This window comes from Vicugna pacos, chromosome 33 (genome assembly GCF_048564905.1).
Source record: "Vicugna pacos chromosome 33, VicPac4, whole genome shotgun sequence".
Classification (NCBI taxonomy): domain Eukaryota; kingdom Metazoa; phylum Chordata; class Mammalia; order Artiodactyla; family Camelidae; genus Vicugna; species Vicugna pacos.
The window spans coordinates 161,814-176,551 of record NC_133019.1 but is presented as its reverse complement, the minus strand read 5'-3'; the positions used below and the strand labels follow the sequence as shown (position 1 = coordinate 176,551).

At 57.4% G+C, this 14,738-nt stretch overlaps 1 protein-coding gene across 2 annotated transcripts in view; it reads left to right on the top strand.

Annotated features, from left to right (window-relative positions):
• The first annotated feature begins 434 nt into the window (after positions 1-434).
• Positions 435-14,738, top strand: part of GLB1L2 (galactosidase beta 1 like 2) — a 30,734-nt gene continuing 16,430 nt past the window's right edge. For both annotated transcript variants that reach the window (XM_072954021.1, XM_072954020.1), the window contains exons 1-5: positions 435-567; positions 9,569-9,766; positions 10,680-10,748; positions 11,339-11,434; positions 13,348-13,456. In XM_072954021.1, the coding sequence (XP_072810122.1) occupies positions 482-567; positions 9,569-9,766; positions 10,680-10,748; positions 11,339-11,434; positions 13,348-13,456 (558 nt within the window). In that variant the 5' untranslated portion in view covers positions 435-481. The remainder of the gene's footprint in view (positions 568-9,568; positions 9,767-10,679; positions 10,749-11,338; positions 11,435-13,347; positions 13,457-14,738) is intronic.

Below are 14,738 nucleotides of genomic sequence, written 5' to 3'. Positions count from 1 at the left end.
TTCAACCCCCGAATTGTTCTAAGATTTTGTGTTGGCTTTGCAGGAGCCTTTAAGCACCTGCTCGCTAATGCAGCGCAGCGGGGTGACTTCATCCCTGTGCTCTGCGAGTGTGCAAGGGTTGGGTGTGCAATGCGCGCCCCGTACGCCTGCATCTGTTTGCACATCGCGAGCAGGAAAGGAGCCCCCAACACTCGGAGCCCTCTCGGGGCGCGGGAGGCAGGCGGGGACCCGGGGCGCGGGGGAGCTGCAGACCGCCGGACCCCCACCAGCACCCCTACCTGCGCCCCTCCGGCGAGGCCCCGCCCCTGCCGCGCTAAGCCAAGCGGCACGGGGGCGGGACCGTGGGCAGCAGCCAATGAGCGCAGACGGCCGGGCGGGCGGGGACGCGTTGCCCCGGCGACCGGCCCCGCCCCCGCGGCGAGCCTCGGAGTGGAGTGCGGGCTGGAGCTCTGTGAGCAGGTGAGGGAGCCGTGGACGCGCGATGCCCACGTGGAGCGTTCGGCGGCGGCCGGGCCGCACACTCGGACTGCTGCTGCTGGTCATCTTGAGCTTCTTGGTGCTCCGCAGGTGAGCAGACTCCCAGCCCTGCACACCTGCGTTCTCGCCTCCCCTCGCACCGGGGAGCCAGCCCATGAGCCCGCGCACCGCCGCCCGCGAAGCCCGAGTCCCCACGGGACCCGCCCTCCAGCCTCTCTGATCTGGAGCGCCGGCACCCGGTCCCTCTGCGCTCCCAGCGGCCTGGGTGACGCCAGGTGCTGCGCTCCCGGCCCCCGGGCGTCTGTGCTCAGGGCTGGGGAGGTCTGCAGAACTGGCCTTCAGACCCCTCTCCAACGTCCCCAGAGCTGCGCGCCCCTAGTCTTCCTGCGGAGCCCCCTCTGCTCTTCTCCCAGGTCCCCACATTTCCTGCCAAGCCTAGTGCTAGGCTTCTCTGTTCGGCAGAGGCCAGAGCTCCAGGGCTCACACTAAGGTCAATGTGGCCTGCCCAGTGCAGTCACGAGGACGCTGTCCCAAGGGTCCTCCAAGATCCTACCCTGGGTGTATTTGCCCTGTTCTAGGATTGATGAGCCTTCTCTCTCCACTCTCCCACCAGTCACCGGCTTACCCCTCCGCACTAGCCCCTTACAAAATGTTTGGGGGTGCATTTAGTGATAGAATAATTTACCCACAGCCAGTGTGGATGCTGGAGCCCCAAATTTTCCTAAACTGTGTCTGTTTATAGGATGCTACAGCCCTGACCCTATCTTTGAGGTCAATGACTCGCACTTTTCATATTCAAAACCTCTGGTGTTGCTGGGAAGGCAGGCCGCAGTATCCAGTGCTTTGGCAGGAAAGTTAGTGTTGCAGCTGAAGGCTGAGCCCTTGGACCTGGCGGCAGGCATGCCACCCTCGGCTTTATCTTTTGCTTCTTCTCTGTCCCCGTCGGAGGTTCTCTGGACTTCCTCCGGGAGATAGGGAGGGACACTTTTGATGGAGGGCCCCTAACTCTTCCCATTACCCCTTTCCAAGACCTAGGTGTCGTCTTTGTTTAGGACGTAGGATGTCACGGTGTTGTTTGGGAGAAGGAGATGGTGCGCTTCTCACGCTGGGGCCCAGAAGATTTAAGGGGGTATTTTGTTTTCCACTTGTTCCCAAGATGTCTTCTTTCCTGTCTGTGGCCACTTACCCCTTCCTGGTTGACTGGTCCTGGCACCTGTAGTTGCGAGGCTGATGCAAAACCCAGGGGGATTCCTCAGCACCTGTGGCCTACGGCAGGATGTCCAGGAACCAGTCCCCCAGGAAGAAAGGCCAGAAGTGTGCAGAGAGCATGTGCTGTGCCCACTGTTGGAGGTCAAGGACGTGGCAGTTCTGCAGGGGACCCAGACAGGTCACTGGGGGGTGGCTCTGAGGGGCCTGAGACAGGCAGGTGGTACACCCTGGCCATCCAGGGGAAGTGGGGGTGGGTGCTTGTGGGTGTCTGGCAGGATAGAGGGCAAGGTGTCAGGCAGCCGAGTGGCCATGAGGAAGCCTGGGCTCTCAGGGTGAGTGAACATGTCCCCCGGTGGAGTGGCCTCAGTAGGAGTTGGTCGGGGCTCGTGGGGCTGCTGGGAAGAGCCACAGAGAAAGAACGGCTGTGTCTTGAGCCCCGGAAGCGGTGGGAGATGCTTAGGAAAGGTGTTTTTCCCGCTGAGCCTTCTTTCTGAGCAGGTAAGACAGAGGCCAGAGAGGCTCTGAACCTAGCTCAGGGCCGCCTCTTAGTGTCCTCTGGATGACTCGTCTTCCGGGTGTCTTTTGGACTGCATCACCCTCCTGGGGGGCCTTCCACCCAGCTTGTGCTGGACACCAGGGATTACGTCTGGGGGCCTAAGCAGAACATCCTTTGTGGCTTCCTCTCCCTGCCCTTCTCTAGGTTGACTGGGTCATTGACTGAGTGGGAGGTGGGGCCTCTGCCAGCTGGTGTTGGGGATGTGGGTGTGGCCAGTGGGACAGAGGTCTCCTGGGGACTGGCTACTCGGCTGGTGACTTTGTGGGGCGAAGCTGTCAGGATCAGAGGCAGGTATTTGGATGGGGGAGGGGCTGCTTGGCTGCAGCTTTTGTGTGTGTGTTTTTTTTAATTTAAGTATATTCAGTTTACAATATGTCAATTTCTGGTGCACAGCATACTGTCTCAGTCATACATGTACATACATGTATTCGTTTTCATCATAAGTTACTTCAAGATATTGAATATTGTTCCCTGTGCTCTACAGAAGAAACTTGCTTATCTATTTTATATATAGTAGTTAGTATCTGAAAATTTCAAACTCCCAATTTATCCCTTCCCACGCCCTTCCCTTCTGCTGTAACCATAAGTTTGTTTACTATGTGTATGAGTCTGTTTCTGTTTTGTGGATAAGCTCATTCATGTCTTCTTTTTTCTTTTTTTAGATCCCATATATAAGTGATATCATATGGTATTTTTCTTTCTCTTTCTGGCTTACTTCACATAGAATGATGATCTCTAGGTCCATCCATGTTGCTGCAAATGGCATTATTTTATTATTTTTTATGGCTGAGTAATATTCCATTGTATAAATATACCACAGCTCCTTTATCCAGTCATCTGTTGATAGACATTTAGGTTGCTTCCATGTCTTCTTAGCTGTTGTATATAGTGCTGCACTTTTTAAAAATGATCTTTACCTTGGGCTGGCTCATGGTCAATCACAGCTGTTTGATTACATCATATCCAAGAAACAGGAGGACCATGAGGACTTTTCAGGAAGATTTTACCCTTTGGTTTTTAGTTGAAGAAAGGTCTTTTAAAAAGTTACCTTGATTGCAGGGTGATCGTCATGCAATAACCACGTGTTTGGCAGGGAGAATCTGCCAGGTTTTGATGTGTGGACCCACCCGTGGACCCACCGCTGCAGTGAAGATAGTGAAAGTACCCATCAGCCCCAGAAAGTGCTTGCGCGGCCCTGGCGTCTCCCTGCACCCACCTCCCCAGCCGTGACGTGCTGCTTTCTGCCGCCACACATTAGTTTGCATTTTGTAGAGTTTTTCAGAAGTGTGACCCTGAGGTACATCCTCTGTCTCGTTGGCCTCCTCTGTCAGCATGTTGTCTGAGGTCCAGGACGCGTGGGTCTGTGTCGGGGGACCACGGCTCTGGGCCTCCCTCTCCTGCCTCTTCCAGCTGCCTGGACACAGGGATGCAAGCCGGTGTTGTCAGGGCATGGTGCCTGCTCAGGGCTTTCTTTCAGTATCAGTGCGTCCCTGAGCAGTGGTCTGGTTAGCTCAGCACCCGTCACATCTGAGCGCTTAGCTGGCAGAGTCAGCAGAGGAGGCCGTCAGTTAGACCACACACCTCTCGCCTTCTCTGGTGGGTTCGTGTCTCCCTTGCCCCAGCACTGTTTGGATCTCAGACCCCAGATCCTCTCAGAGGACAAGGACCCCGCAGACCCCTCAGGGTAGATGGGTCACTCAGCCACAGAACCAGGTCACTTTGTTTGGGCCGAATCATGGCCAGTCTGTCTTCGAAGGGCAAGTGCACAGCTCTGCCTCTCATCCTGGGCTCCTGAGAGGTCACTGATTTGATGAGTTTTGCCTGTTCTGGGCTCTGTGCATGAGGCCTGAGTTGCGTTCCCGGTGGTGGGGGGACTCTCTGCACGCTGTCCTATTCATCTGGCAGTGGAAGTGCCACCCCTCTGACCCCCGGGGGGAAGCTCGCACCCGAGGCAGTGGCACAGGTGGGGAGGAGGTGTCTGAGCCACCCTGGGCCGGAGGGTGGCGTGGGCTCTGAGAGTCTCGGGACAGTCCGAGCCGGCAGCTATAGGGGACCAGAGGGTCTCAGCAAGCATGCGGACAGTGAGGGTGTGTTGTCCCAGGAGACCACTGGGAACTCAGCACTAAGGAGCCACAGGTATCGGGAAGTTGGCCAAGGAGTTCTCTCCCTCTTAGTGCAGGTAAGGGGCTGGTGAGATAAAAGCTTTTCATCTTCCATTATGTCGCCTTGAGTGCTCTTCTGATGCAGATTTGGGAGATGCTGGAGCTTAGAGAGATCTTTTCGGAACATGTAGTACCTGCCAAGGACTCTGGAGTCCGCCCCCCGCCCACCCCCTTGATCCTGCCGAGTTCTTTTGGAGAGGGGGCGTCTGCTGCTTCCTCTCCACTCCATTTTACTTTTTGCTTAAATTGATTGCCTGGATATTAAAGGCTGTGTTGGCAGAGAGTCCCCTGGGGAGGGGCCCCTCCTGGGATGGAAGGGCGGGGTGGGGTCCCCAGAGGCCCATAGTGCGGAGGCAGGCCTGTCTTGAGGGGGTCTCGGGTGGTGACTGTGGGTTGGTACCTGCTGCAGGACGGTGGCCGGGCCCCCCTTACAGAAGCACATTGTGTGTTCATGCCAAGTTTACTTTGCGCCTGCGTCATCTGTGAAGAGGATGGAATAGCTGAATAAAATGAGCTTCTGCCGCTCCTGGCCCCTGGGCGCCCTTTCCCCCACCGGAGGAGGGCCCAGCAGCCGCTTCTCTTGGGGCCCCGCACAGAGGCCGGCAGCTGTAGCGTCTCCCCTTGCGTCCGAGGCTCAGGCTTATTCAAGCAGCCCTCCTCCTGGGCGTCGGTTGCTGCAATGTTGCAGGGAGTATCTGTTGGGTGTATTTCTGTGCGTAGAATGGCTGACCCTGGGGGATACTCATTTTAAATCCTGACGGACATCTGAAGTAAGTAAAAATAAGTTAGGGTAAGTAAATCAACAGCATGTTCTGTTTCTGTTGGATCGGGCTGTGCTCTGAACCTGACGGGGAAATCTGTTTGTCTGTGCTCAGAGCGTCTTGTAAGAACGAGCCCCGCTCTTACGTACCCAGGTCTGTCGGCCCCATGTGGTGGATTTTAAAGGCTGTTCACCACGTTGTCCCTGTTTGATGAAGTCCTTCCTTTCCGACTCCGCAGGCGTCTCCCAGTGTGGAAGCCCGTCTTCAGGGGAGCCCTTGGGGTTATCTTACAGAGCCGTCCTCTCCCCCGGGGCTCAGACGTGGCACTCCTTCTGTTTACGATGCTGGCAATGGAAATTTTTCCCAAAGAAAGAGCGCGGCGGCTTGTAACGTCAGGTCACTTTTGTGGTTGTTGTGTGGGTGATCACTAAGGAGGAGATATCGTCATTTCACAAGGGGATCTCAAGCCTTTCTCTGGTACACGCTTGTCTGCGCAGAGAGCCCTGTGGTCTCTAGATGTGGCCCCACCTGACCTGCCGCAGCCTGGTGCCGGCCGGTGCCTGGCGTGCCTGGGGCCTTCCTGGAGCCACAGCCGCACCACAGACCTGAGTGGTGCTGCAGGACGACCGGGCATCCCCGCGGAATCAGTGGCCTGCTTTGGACGGAAGGCCAAGCTCTTTGGAAGTATTCAGTACCTCTCCCAGCAAAGGAGGAGCCAGAGCCTCGGGCCCAGGCCAAGGAGCACATCCAGGAAGCTGGGCCAGGCCTGCACACAGAGTTCTGTCTCCCGGGGCCGAAGTCCTTGGGGCCCAAGGGTTGATCCAGGAGGCAGTCTTTTGGAGCAGAGGCATTAGGGACACCGGCTGGGGCCAGGGAGTGGGCGGTCCCTCCTTCCCCAGCTGAGGGGGCATGTACAGGGCTGAAGGCAAGGCCCAGACATCCCCGGTGGGCAGTTCAGGGGGTTGGGGTGGCCAAGGAAATTGGAGCCACATCAGAATCTTGAGAGTGATGGACAGAAATTTGTATTTAGGACCCAAGTGAGGATGTGTCGTCCAGGCAGTTTAACGTGTCCGTCTGAGTGAACCCGGCCACTTGGACGGGTGGAGAGGTGACAGCGTTCTTGGTCAGCATCTTTAGTACGATGCCTTCGACCCAGATTCCATTGACCCTCTGCTTAGGGGCCCTAGTGGGTCCCAGAGCACCTGGAAATTGGGTTTGTTAAGTCATCATCTCAGATTAGCAAGTGCATGTTACGTGTGGAACCAAACCACTCAACCCTCAGGACCAGCAGGGACTCAGGTTCTGGGAACCGAACTGAGGACCATTGCTGCAGGTTCCTACCTTGCGTACCAGCTTGTCCACAGCCTTGGTCGGCCTGAAATTGTGTGAGTGCTGCCCTGCCGCTGCTGGAGACAAATGCCCTGCAGGCTTGATGACGCTGTCTCCGCCGCTTCTGGGTGCGTGGACGCCAGCCTGGCTGGATCTGGGCACGTCTGTGTGACCCCATGGCAAGCCCGCCTATCCCACCCCGACCCAGTTGTGGTCACCATTTGCTGCACCTACAGGGGACACAGGGACGCCCTGCGGCAGGGCAGGGGGCGCTCCAGGCCTGTCCTGATTAGCACACTTTGTTCAAGGAGGGGATGGGGTCTGGCCCTTCCCTGCCCTGGCTGGGAACCCACTTGTGGGCCCGGCTCATGGGAGGGGTGCTGTGACATTGTCACCTGCTCATCTGCCCATTTTCAACCAAACGTGTCCACTCAGTCCCTCTGACCACATCCCGTGACCTGCAGACCATGCCCTCTGTCCTCAAGGATGGTGTGAAGTACGAGCAGGCTTCTCCCTCCCCCCTCCCTCTCCCCTCCCCCCCACCTGTCCCCTTCCGACGACACCCCTGCTCCAGGAGCCAGGAGCACCAGTCTCTGCTCCACGTTTCCCTGGCAGCCTGCGCTGTGCCTGCAGAAGGGGTGCCAGTGACAGGATCGCGGAGACTGTGAGGCTGTGTGAGGCCCCGCCGGGGTCCTGACACGGGACCTCCTGCCAGGAGCCTCTCAGGAGGCTGCAGACAGAGCAGAATAGTCCAGAGGACGATCAGGTCGGGGTTGAGGCCCGCTGTCCAGGTTGTTCTAGGACCGAGAGGCTGCTCACCCACAACGAAGCAAAGACAAAGGCAACAGGAATTCAGAAGGTGTTAATATGAGCTCCGGCCGGAGAGAAGGCAGGTGCCCTGGTCAGCGAGCCTGCCGTCCATCCATGTGTTGCAGTGCCCCCAGGCCCGCCCACGGTTCCCGTCCAAAGCGATGCTTCCCAGTCTGTTACTACACAAAACACATAGAAACAAGTGACTGGAGAAAGGACACGGACAGAAAAGTATACAAGGTACCGCCCAGCCTTTCATGACTGGCGTCAGTGGACACATGGCCACTGCCATCGCGGGGAAGCATCCGCACCTCTGGACGGACCCGGCGAGGACCAGGCGCTGGCGGTGTGGTGAGGCCAGCGGGCTGGAGTGGACCATCTACACCCTCTCCCTCCCGTCTGCTGGCCGTTCCCCGAGGACACTGGCCTTCACGTCTGTGCTGTTGCCCCCGGTTTACTGTGTGTTCTTGTATCTCTGGGTTCAAGCGCCCTCTTCTCCACGAAGTCCCCTCCGGCTCTGTCCAGCTGGTTTAGGTGGTTTAGGTGGGTTCTTCGTTCAGCAGTTACCTGTGCACTCGGCCGCTGTCCTCTGTCGTCATGAAGCCGGCTGCCCAGTGGGGCCCAGCACGTGATGAAAACGGCGGCCTCATTTAAGCATCACTAAGACTTTCAGGGTGGGAATATGTTTGCATGTGGTGACATGGTGGCCACTCTAGCCACGTCTTGTGCCATCAGGGTGTGGGGTTGCTTGTCAGGCCCCAAGCTCACTCTCACGGGAGCCTCCTGAGTGTGGGGCCCTTGAGCTGCATGGTCCCTGCTGCAGAGCCGGCCTGCCGTGTGTGTGTGTGTGTGTGTGTGTGTGTGTGTGTGTGCGTGTGCGCGCGTGCGCTCACGCACGCACGTGTGGCTGTGTGCGTGACTCCCTGCAGCTCTCAGGACTGGAGCTGTCCTCCCCGGCTTGCCTGGGCGGCGGAGGCCGCAGGTGTCGGGGTCCTCCCAGGGCTGGGTGCTCGGAGGGGCTTTGGCGGGATGGGAGCGGGCTTTCTGAGGAGCTCACGCTCGTGCAAGCAGCTGTGTGTGTGTGCCACATGCAGTTGCTGAAGTGTGAACCGTTAAAGACTGCGGCCAGTGAGCAGCAGGGCCCTGGCTGCTCCACAGCACAGAGTGTGCATGTGGACAGTCAGAGCTGAGGCCCTTGGCCTTGTAGGTGGAGGAGAAGCCACTGGCACGTGGGAGAAGGAGGCCGGTGCTGGTGCTGGTGGCGGAGACGGGGGCACCCAGAGCTGGAGAGGGGCCCGCCTGCAAGCTCAGTGGGTGTTGGCCGTGGGCCTGCGGGTCCGCCCAGGGCCTCCACCCGAGGCGCTGCAGGAGGAGCCGTCCTGGAGGGGAGTCTGGAGTCAGGACTTCTGGTTCTCATGTGACTGTTTCAACCAGCGTGTGGTTTTAGCCATTGTTTCAAAATGAGTGGAAAGACCAGAGTGGTTTAGGGGCTTTTAAAGCAAAGGAAAATCTGCTCTCGCACCGGATACACTCGCTCTGGTTGTGTGTCTCCAACTTTCTGAAACTCCTGGCTGGAAACTCCTGCTCCCACCTCTCTCGCTGCTCCCTCTGGCCGTCAGGAGACGGGGTGCAGCAGAGAAGGAGGGATTCTTGGAGCCCTGAGTCTCAGGGTCAGTTTGAGGGCCTCCCCATGGCCAAACCGCTGGATGCCAAGAGGTGCTTCTTCCAGGATCAAGACTTTCCAGCGTCCCCCAAACCCGCCCTGGGGCTCCCTGTCCTGCCGGCTTGTCCCTAGGCCAACACTCCATCTTCAGGTCACAGTAAGACCTGGAATCTGGTCAAGAGCTGACACCATTCCTAACCAGGTGCCTCTTTCCAGGTCTCTGCCCCTCACGCCCGGCAGCTGTGACCATGAGGTGGCTCGGAGGTACTGTTCCAAGCAGCCACTGCTTCGATGTTTAGTCAGATGGCCTTGTCAGGCTGGCCATCATAGGAAGCCGCGTCCTCCCCCGAGTCCCCCCCGAGTCCCAGCACCCACAGGCAGCTTCTCAGCCCTAGAACCCCTCCCCGTGCAGTGTGACCCGTCCTCCCTGCTGTGAGCACATTCTCCGTGTGAAACACCGCGTGTGTCTTGTGCATGGGCCGGAGGGTGAGGGTGTGGAGCTGGACGCCGGGCAAGAGGAAGCCTGTTCTGGCTGCACTCTAACTGCCTGGACACCAGCTCACCCCCCAGGATGGGCGTCCGACGACTGCTCTCCTTGCAGGTGGAGCTGGCGCGGCCTGGTCCCCACGTGGCTGAGACACCGGCACTCGGGGCTGCAGGCCAAAGGCCAGAACTTCATGCTGGAGGACTCCACCTTCTGGATCTTTGGGGGCTCCATCCACTACTTCCGGGTGCCCCGCGAGTACTGGAGGGACCGCCTGCTGAAGCTGAGGGCCTGCGGCTTGAACACCCTGACCACGTGAGTGCAGCCGCCCCAGCCACCAGGCCGCTTTCCTGGGAGAGGTCCTGGGGGAGGTCCTCCGTCCCGGGCCTCTTGGTGGTTTGTGGACTGGCTTTGAAGACAGTTCTAAAAAGAGTTACAGGGATGGTCTGAGCTAGGACAGCATAGCTGAACAAAGTGTGTAATTTTCCAGGAAGACTACCTAATAGGGTCCTTTTATTGCAAATGTGAGTTCTGATCTGGGGGGGGGGATGTCCTCATGTGGTAGGGCTCCTGGAGCTGGTGGCAAGACTGCAGGGTGAGCATTTTGCTTTATAAAAGCCAGATAATCTGTATAATCTCTTGAGTCTGAACTGGAAGCTGGCAAGCCTCTCCCTGTACCTGTGCAGGCTTGGCAGGGGAGGAGGCTCCACCACAGCGGGGGCGGGGGGGGGCCGGTCCAGGAGAGGAGCCGCCATCCTTACTGTTATCACGTGTGACTACACGCCTCTGCCTCCTGAGCGGGGTCCCTTAAAGGACCTGCTTCGTGTCCTTGTCTTCTCTTTAGAGTAAGAACCTCCATTCTGTCACTGGGTTTGGGATTCTGGAGGCGGCGGCAAACATGGGCTGATGATTGAGGGTTCCTCTTACCCTCCGTTTAACTGGGTTTCCTCTGAAGCGACTTCTCTGGCTGGGAGGGAGGGGGACGCGCTCGGGCTCCCCTGCGGCCTGTTTCCCCCCACCCAGGAGGTGGCTTGCCCTGGCTTCTCTGTGGTCCCTAAATCTCCTCAGTTAGTTCTCGGTTCCAGTGCTGACACCATTAAGACAGTGCACCTAGGAAACACATCTTCAACCGTCATGACGGGTTTTGGGGATAAAAAGTGCTAATCTTTAGGGAGATGAAGTGGAATAAATGAACAGCTCATGCCTGTAATTCTCTTTCCTGCCACAGCTACGTCCCATGGAACCTCCACGAGCCAGAAAGAGGCAAGTTCGACTTCTCCGGGAACCTGGACCTGGAGTAGGTGCTGCTGCTGCGCCCGCGACCCTGCGGGGCGGGGCGGGGCAGGGGGGGGTGCTCCTTGGGGCGGGCGGGGACCGCGGTCGTCTGCACTCTGCTCCCCAAGAGCCAGAGAGAGACTGGGGTCTGGAGCCTGTTCCCAGACCCGGGGGACTCGCTCCCGTGGTGACCCTGTTACTCCCAGGGCCCAGGCCACCTCCCCATGCCCAGAGGTGTCCGTTCCCGTCCCCGGGGTGGGCCCCCCTCTGCAGTGCGGTCCATGCGTTCTGGCCGCCTGGGCGGGGACGGGGGCTGCCCCTCCAAGGCCGCAAGGCCATCCGGGCCAGTCTCCCTGTCGGACCCCCGTACCCCTCTGTGCCCCTTCTCTTGCCCCAGAGGGCTGTGCAGACGTCCTAGGCTGGGGGTCTCTGCTGTGACCTGGTGGGGGTGTCCCCTGCTCTGTAGGGGGAGCTGAGTCCTGCCCTTAGTGCCCCCCCCAGGTGAGAGGAGGGCAGGTAAGGAGGGGTTGCGGGGCTCTGCCCACCGTGGTGGTGGCGGGCCATGCCCTCCTCAGCTCTGAGGCCTGAGCGCTGGTGACTCTGGCTCCCTAGGGCCTTCGTCCTGCTGGCCGCGGAGGTCGGGCTGTGGGTGATCCTGCGTCCGGGCCCCTACGTCTGCAGTGAGCTGGACCTCGGGGGCTTGCCCAGGTGAGCGGGGCTGGGGGTGGGGGCGGCGGGGCCTCTGGCAGTGGCTTGACTTGAATTCTGTGCTTGTGCAAAATGCTAATCAGAAATGTAGGTTTAATTTCATTGTCAAAGTTTATTTTTCATTCTGTCCTGAAGTTCTTTTTCAGAATAAGTGGCCCACTTAAGTGATGCCCCAGTTGTGGCCCTGGTCAGATTCCACGTGGTCCCTGTGTGGCGAGCAGCAGGGCCGCCATTCTCCCAGCCCTGGGCCTCCGTGTGGAGCTGAAACTCCGTGGGTTATTTGTCTGCCCCTGACCGACCTCGCTTTCTGATAAGCAGGTTTTTAAAGCCCCAGTGTTGTGAGGAAGTGTAGGGGAAGCAGCTGCTTTGCTTCATCCTTCGTCTTCAGATCTCAGACCTTAGTGCGCCGTCGTGGTGTGTCGTCTCCGCGGGGGTCAGCAGTGTGTCTGGTCAGATGCGGACTTGGGCCAGAGTCCCCAGGCAGCATGTCCAGTCCTCGTCCTCATCCTCAGGGCCACTGATTTCCAGCAAAAAGGTCTTCCTGTGAGCAGGAAGCCACCCTCAGTGCTCTAGCCAGTTAGCCTCCCCTCCCTGCCCCATCGCTGGCCGGGGAGGGGAGGAGGCTGGTCCCGTCTGCTCTGTCTGCTGGGCCTTCTCCTGGGGGGCCCTCACGCTCTCATCTCTAAAGTGACCCCGCCCCACTCTGGGGCCCAGGCAAGCTGTTTCCTCTGTCCCTGGGCCATTCAGCTTGGCCAGGGCACCCCCAGCAAGGCTCACACAGCCAGAGTGGCCTCCCCACACCTGGGGATTAGAAACCTGTGTGTCAGCGATGTCTCCGGCTCAGACCCCAGCCGGGAGATGGGGGGAGGACAGGATTAAGTCTTAGCTGAGTAGCAGCAGGGGCTCCAGCGCTCAGACCTCCCTGCACTCACCTGTCCATGCAGGTCCGGGTCACGGGAAGGACAGGCTCGTGGTGGTGGGGCAGCCCCGGGGAGGGGGCGAGCTGGGAGCACTGGGAATCCCACAGGATCCCGGTGAGGAGGAGAGACAGAGGTTTCTAGATAAGACGGGGTCAGACCCGAGGGAGCTGCCATCTCCTTGTCCAGGGTTACCTGACTCAGATTGATGGTTTTCTGACCCCGTTCCAGACTTCAAATCAGGACGAAAGATGCATCAGAGCCTTTTGTAAAAATATCAGTGTTGCTCAGAATTTCAGGTGAGAGGGGAAACACCCTGGCTCCAGCTCTGGGAGTGACGCTCCGCTCACCTGGGGAGCAAGGTCACACAGGCAGGTTGCAGGAGGGACTAATCTTGGTCTCCAGCTCCTCCCATGAGTGGGCTCTGAATACTGATGAGGGGAAGGTGGGCGTGGAGGCGGCTGGACCAGAGTTGGCCTCTCAGCCGCATCTCATGCTTCTTCTGGGTGACCTGGAAGGCGACACCTGTGTCCTCTGACCCTGTGATTCCTCATTCCATTCTCCTCACCCCTTTGTATTGAGACTGGAGTAAATGCTTGAAAACTGGGCCTTGAGTTCAAAGAGAAGCCTTTCTCACGCTGACTGGCAGCCAGCCCTAAAGCTGGAAATAGAGTGGCCTCGGGGCTGTGACTTCTGGGGACACGGGGCCGTGACCTCAGGGGATGCAGGGCTGTGCCCTTTGCAGGAGGCAAGCATGTGACCTCAGGGGGCGCAGGACTGTGACCTCAGGGGGCACGGGGCTGTGCCAGGCCTGATCCAAGCGGTGTCTGCCCCAGTCTGTGGTGTAGCATCCTGCCTGCCACCCCCACCCAGTGGAGGTGGGTCAGAGGTCCTCCCTCATTCCCAAGCTCTCTGACCATGCCTCTTTCTCATGCATCACCCTGCCCAGGGCGAACCCACAGACAGCAAAACTAATCACCCTCCTCTTTGTTCAAGCTGGCTACTCCAGGACTCCGGCATGAGGCTGAGGACAACCTACAAGGGCTTCGCTGACGCAGTGGACCTTTATTTTGACCACCTGATGTCCAGGGTGGTGCCCCTCCAGGTAAGGGTGGGCACGCTCTCCCTCCCCCTCCCCGTCCCCCAGTGGTGGCCGCAGCCTGGGTGGAGCCCTCAGGCCAGGGGCTCGCAGCACCTTCGACACAGGGCCCAGCCCTCCCCACGGCGGGGTCTCTTTGGAGGTCTATCTATTTCAGTGTTGCCTCCAGGGGCCCTTGACGCCCGGATAACTGGAAACCCCCGTCTGTGTCCCCACAGCCCAGTGGCTCTGCTCTGCTGGGGGGAGCATATGTGGGGAGGCCCCTGCCTGGGGGACGGCAGGACTTCTTGTAGTTGTAAAGTTACCACTGAGGACATTGCACGGTACATCCTTCTGCTACCAAAAAGGTGCTGCATGGCACACCCAACATTCAAAGCATAGGCGTCAAAGCGAATTTTGGGGAGTATCTTAACACTGCATGTAATAATCGGAAACAGTGAAAAAGCAGGAATGAAAATAATTAACCCAGTTGCTTCTGTGAAAATAAGAAGTGTGACACCAAGAAATTAGAACATCAGTAAAAACTGCTTTGAGTCAATGGTTTGGGATACTCACAGCACACTCAGATCAAAGGAACTGCTGGTCATCTGCATGGTAGGCAAATAAAACAGAGGATACCCAGTTAAATGTGATTTTCAGATAAGCAAGGAGTAAATTTTTTTTAGTATAAATGTGTCTCCATCTGTTTTGTTTCTGATTTTCAGTTACTTGAGTTTTTTCTCTCCTATTAATCTGACTAAAGTTTTGCCAACTTTGTTGATCTTTCCAAAGAACCAGCTCTTGGTTTTGTAGCTTTTTCTCCACTGTTTTTCTAGTCTGTATATTTTCTCTGCTCTAAAATTTATTATTTCCTTCCTCTGCTGCCTTTGAGTTTAATTTGTTTCTCCTTTTCTAGTTCCTTAAGGTGAAAAGTTAGGTTGTTGACTTGAGAGCTCTCATCTCTTCTAATGTGTTTACAGTTGTGAATGTCCTTCTGAGCACTGCTTTCACTGCATCTCATACGTTTGTTCTGTTGTTTTCATTTTAATTTGTATCAAGATATCTTCCAACTTCCCTGTAATTTCTCCTTTGAGCTACTGGTTGTTTATTCACATACTTGTGAATTTTCCAGTTTCCTTTCTGTTGTTGGCTTCTGGTTTCATCTTATTCTGACTGGAAAAGATACTCCATATGATTTCAGTCTTTTAAAACTCATTAAAACTTGTTTTGTGGCCTAACACACGGTTTATTCTAGAGAGTGTTCCGTGTACATCTGAGAAGAACGTGTTCTGTGCTGTTGGGCGCTGTG